This window comes from Carassius gibelio, chromosome A16 (assembly GCF_023724105.1).
Source record: "Carassius gibelio isolate Cgi1373 ecotype wild population from Czech Republic chromosome A16, carGib1.2-hapl.c, whole genome shotgun sequence".
Classification (NCBI taxonomy): domain Eukaryota; kingdom Metazoa; phylum Chordata; class Actinopteri; order Cypriniformes; family Cyprinidae; genus Carassius; species Carassius gibelio.
Window position 1 is genome coordinate 31381311 of NC_068386.1, and position 5000 is coordinate 31386310.

The 5000-nt window shown below is 42.5% G+C and overlaps 1 protein-coding gene across 1 annotated transcript in view; it reads left to right on the forward strand.

The window, feature by feature from the left end:
• Window positions 1-5000, forward strand: part of LOC128030603 (nuclear pore complex protein Nup153-like) — a 12783-nt gene that overhangs the window by 5145 nt on the left and 2638 nt on the right. Inside the window, exons 3-16 of the mRNA XM_052618359.1 lie at window positions 217-345; window positions 460-576; window positions 788-832; window positions 939-992; window positions 1433-1573; window positions 1881-1933; window positions 2046-2166; window positions 2251-2394; window positions 2529-2627; window positions 2702-2783; window positions 2865-2963; window positions 3060-3641; window positions 3747-3944; window positions 4051-4944. Coding sequence (XP_052474319.1) covers window positions 217-345; window positions 460-576; window positions 788-832; window positions 939-992; window positions 1433-1573; window positions 1881-1933; window positions 2046-2166; window positions 2251-2394; window positions 2529-2627; window positions 2702-2783; window positions 2865-2963; window positions 3060-3641; window positions 3747-3944; window positions 4051-4944 — 2758 coding nt within the window. The remainder of the gene's footprint in view (window positions 1-216; window positions 346-459; window positions 577-787; window positions 833-938; window positions 993-1432; window positions 1574-1880; window positions 1934-2045; window positions 2167-2250; window positions 2395-2528; window positions 2628-2701; window positions 2784-2864; window positions 2964-3059; window positions 3642-3746; window positions 3945-4050; window positions 4945-5000) is intronic.

The window sequence follows — 5000 nt, forward strand, 5'->3', positions numbered from 1 at the left end:
AAATTATATTTCACAATATTTGTTTTTATTAAATGCAAGCTTGATTAGGATAAATACTTTAACAAATCTTTTGAATGGTGTTGTATAATTGGGAAAATGAGCAATCGGTGTTCTTTTAAGGTTTCCTTTAATGTCCAAGTTGTCTTGTCAGATGAATAATGACTACTCACTTTACTGAGATGGAGGTTAATGCTAGGCATGTTTGTTCTCTTGTAGTCAGTGTTGAGCAGTTCAGTGCTAAACTCCAGTCAGTTGGGGGATTCACCCTTCTACCCAGGGAAGACCACGTATGGAGGAGCTGCTGCGATGAGATCGGCTCGTTCGCGTCCAGCTACTCCTTACCAGGTATGAACAATCATGCCAATGATTGACTATAATTTCATAGGCCAGTACTACTATTATTTCATATTACTTTTTATACTCTTATAAAATTGTTAAATCTGGTCTGTGGTTGCTCAGCCTCCCGTTAGGAGACAGATAAAGGCAAAGCCAGCTGGAGCTCAACCCTGTGGAGTAACCAGTGCCACAGCGAGACGCATCCTACAGTCCCTGGAGCGCATGTCCAGTCCTCTTGCTGTGAGTTCAATGTCTGTGCTATCTGCTATGGTATCAATTTTTTAAAATTAAATAAAACATTTCAGTGTTACTAAGCCTGTAGAAGAAAAAGAATTAAAAATTGAACAAATGTTTCTTTTAAAATAAACAATTGCTAAACAAATAGTTCCCTTAGATGTGGAAAAAGCAACAAAATCATTTCATTTTAAAACCTGTTTTGGTAACTTTGCAGGATGCAAAAAGAATTCCGTCTACAGTTTCATCACCTCTGTCAGCTGTAAGTACCAAGTCATGGTAGTTTTTATTCTGCAACACTTTGAAATTCACTTCTATTGAGTTTTCAGTCCATACAGTCTTTAAACTTTCCTTTCTTATTTTTTCAGTCACTGAATCACACAGACCTTGATGTTTCAAATTTTCAGGCAAAGAGGAAAAGGGTGAGTCCAGCTATTTATGAATTTGAAGTTTAAGATTAAAATCGGGGTCTATCTTGGATGTGTAGGGAAAAAAAACTTTTTTTCATGCTTTATAAACAATTTATAACTGTACCTTAGTGCATCATGTAAAATTGGCAACTTTTACTTTGCTTCTGCTGCTCCTCGTTAACTGTAAACAAATGTGGCAGCTGGCTACTAATCCCAAACAATGTGCCTATTCACCCACCTATAATCCAAAATATCCAGGGCTGTGAGATTGTTGTTTTGCAAATTGAAAATTTGGATGTAGAAAGATAAAATAGCTGTATGGGTAATCGCACACACGCACGCACACACACACACACACACACACCTCCAGAAAATGGATAGCCTAGTATAATTTGCATAGTGGTGTAGGGAACTGTCTGCTGTATTTGTAATGTTGTTCCTTCAACACACAGCTGGAGCCGTCAGTCCCTCCTGTGCAAAAGCTGGTGGTCCCTGCAGCTGCTGCAGTGTCTGGTAACCGTTCGGTATCCTTTAGACCATCACTGACCCCAGGTGGAGTGAACAGAGGAGTGGAGAAAAACAACAGGGAGACTGTGAGTTTAATAATTAACAATGCATCCTGCATTAAAATTCACTATATGACTATAAAACAAATGAAATGAAGGGTAAATTTGGACTTTTTGACGGTTTAAAAAAATTTCAGCCTTAGTAAGCATAAAGACTCTTCTTTCAAAAACATAAAAAAAAAATGTTTTACTCCTCTAAACAGTAATGTACATTGTCCACCTAATGCTGAAACTGTCTACAAAAACTGCATGCACTGTAATAAAGTGGATTATAGCAACTCTGCATTTTGAGCTCTTCCAGAGAACTAACTTTTGTTTTCTTTGCCTTTTGTAGCCGGTAAGACAATCACCTCAAATTTCAGATCATGGCCAGGCTCCCTCTCCCAGGTAAGAGGAAATATTTGATCGTTTGATTCTCTATTCTTTTTAATGGGACAAGGAGAACGGTTAGTGGCTTCACTTGCATATGTACTCAGTCCATCAATTTGTTTGTCCCCAGCACAAGCAGTTTGTCCTACCCCTTGTCCAGCACACCTGCAGTCAGTAGCGCTGGTTCAATAGGGGGCAAAATGAAGAGGGATAGGGCCATCAGACCTTCATCCAAAAAACCTGAAGATGAGGTCAGAGACTTGAGTAAAGTAGAACTTATTTTGAAGCTGTCCAACGGAATGGTATAATGCTTATGTAAACTGTTCTCCTTTCAGTTTGTCGAGGAACCAGACCTGCCCCCTGCTTCTCTTCCCAGCAGTTTCACTTTGCCAACATTAAATTTCTCCTCTCCTACCCCCACCTCATCGCTCCCCTCAAAACCATTTGCGACTGCCTCTGAGGAACCGGCAGCAAATAAGGTATTACCTCCCCTCTGACACTTTAGAATTGTGCCCTCTGCCTGCTGTTGTCTTGGCTTATCAAGCTGACAGAGGTTCATAGCAGTTATGGTGGACGAGTATTTGTAATGTGCCATTTTTATTGGTTTTATCAGGAGCCAGCTGCACCATCCACACCACCATCTGTCCCCTTCACGTTCTCTTCACCTATCGTCAAGGCAACAGCTGCCAGTCCTCCAACTTTCTCTCCATCAGTAGGTCTCCTTTGTCCCTTACTCTTTACATTTAATACAAAACAAGGAAATGCATTAATGATCCTTCCCTGCAGTCTGGATTCACCTTCAGTGCGCCTACTATGAAGACGGGCCCCTCTTACTCCAATGGGAAAATTGTTCCAACAGTAGCACCAGGTAAGGTTTGACTTACAAAGCAGTTGTATTTTCAATTGAAGTATAGTTATAGTGTTTACTACTACTCTGTATGTTTTGCAGTCAAATCAGTGGCCAGTGAAGAAAAGGAGTTTGAAGGACCCTTCAAACCTGCAAAGGTTTTAAAACAGGGCAGTGTATTGGATATACTTAAGGGACCTGGTACGACTGGCTTTTCATGATTTTTTATTTATTTTTACTTGTAATTTTTTGAAGGCCATTGCTTTTTGCATGCATTTACCCTTTTCTTATTTCTAGGATTTGCATCCCCTGCTCAGAATGCAGTTGATAAACCTCTGCCGTCTATATCAACATCCTCTGCTGCTCTTTCGGGTTTTGGGGACAAGTTCAGGCCACCTGCAGGGTCATGGAGCTGTGGTACTTGTCTACTGCAAAACAAGTCCTCAGACAAGACGTGTGTAGCTTGTCTTGCACCGCAACCCAACACAGACTCTGCCTCTAAATCAGACAGTAAACCCACAGAAGCTCCTGCGAGCATCAGCTCCCTCTTCGCTCCTCCAGCTGGTAGCTGGGACTGTGACACATGTTTGGTCAGGAACAAACCGGACGTAGTTAAATGTGTAGCTTGTGACACGTCCAAACCAGGGACTGGAGTGAAATCCAGACTGACTTTACCAGCTCTTTCTGACGCCTCGTCCACCCTCTCTGCCACCTCTTCTGCAACCACCACAGCAACAACAACTGCTTCTTCAGCAACTGGACTGTTAGGGTTTGGGGACAAATTTAAGAAGCCAGGGGGGTCTTGGGATTGTGATGTATGCATGGTTCAAAACAAGGCACAGGATGTGAAATGTGTAGCCTGTCAGAGCTCTAAACCTGGTAAAGTTTTAGTAATGCAGTTATTAAGAGTTAAAACATTTTAATGCCCACAAATAAATAAAAAATAATTGCATACGTCATGTCTTGCTCCTTGGTCTATTACAGGAGCTGTAGCCGCATCGGTCTCGACCCCAGTCTCTGCACCTGCAAGCACTGCTGCGCCTTTGATAGGATTCGGGGACAAGTTTAAGAATCCTGAGGGGAGCTGGGAGTGTGAGGTGTGCTGTGTTCAGAATAAGGCAGAGGACCAGCAGTGTGTGGCTTGCCAGTCAGCAAAACCAGGGGCTAAAATAGAGTCCAAAGGTAAAGTGCCCTGCAATGATATTTCCATTAGTCAGGAGACTTCAAAGCAGCTGCTTACTGTTTTGTAGGAGCAGGCTGATGACCAGAATTCTCATTTCTTTTTCAGGTTTTAGTTCATCATTTGGCGTTCAGTCCAACAGTACAGAATCAGGTTCATCTGCTTTTAAGTTTGGTACCAGCTCTACGGACTCAACCTCTGCTGGACTGAAGTTTGGAGGCACTTTCTCAGATACTACTTCCACCACAAGTGGATTTAAATTTGGATTTGGGTCCTCCAACTCAACCTCAAAATCAGAGGGCTTCAAATTTGGAGGCTTATCCTCGGATGCAGCTTCTGGTGGGGTCACACTTGGGTGTGCCTCATCAGAATCCACAGCAAAAACAGAGAGCTTGTCAAAGGGCTTTACATTTGGTGGATCCGTAGATGACTCGCTTGAAAAAAAGACTAAATCTCAGGATTCTAGTACAGGATTTAAATTTGGTGGTGATGGTGGAATCACTTTCAGCTCTCAAGCTTCTGGCTCCGAAAACTCAGCATTTTTGTTTGGAGCTAAACCCAGTGAGAAAGGAAGCTCAGATTCATCCTTTAGTTTTTCTGTGCCCCCATCCAAAGCTGAGAAAGATGCTCCTGCTTCCTCAGAAACAGTTTCGACCACTGCAACAACGACGGCAGCGAATGTCATTCCTATTTTTGGCAAGTCTTTAGTAGCTGAATCTTCTGCATTGAGATTTGGGGAACCATCAACGAAATCGCAAACTCTAGTGACGTCCACCTTCACCTTCGGAAAAACGGAAGAGAAAAAGGACACCTCCGCACCCTCCGGTGCATTCTTATTCGGTGCTTCCAAGGAAGCTGACAAACCGGCACCAACCTTGGGCTTCTCTTTTGGCGAGTCGGACCCTCCAAAAGATTTCCCCAAGCCTACACTTACATTTGGGAAACCTGCTGATTCAGCAGAAGCCCCAAAACCGTCATTTAGTTTTGGACAGAGCATGACAGGTAAGTGGAGAGGGGTCTTTTCTAATTTCTTTATGGCTTTCCTTATGTTGTAGTAA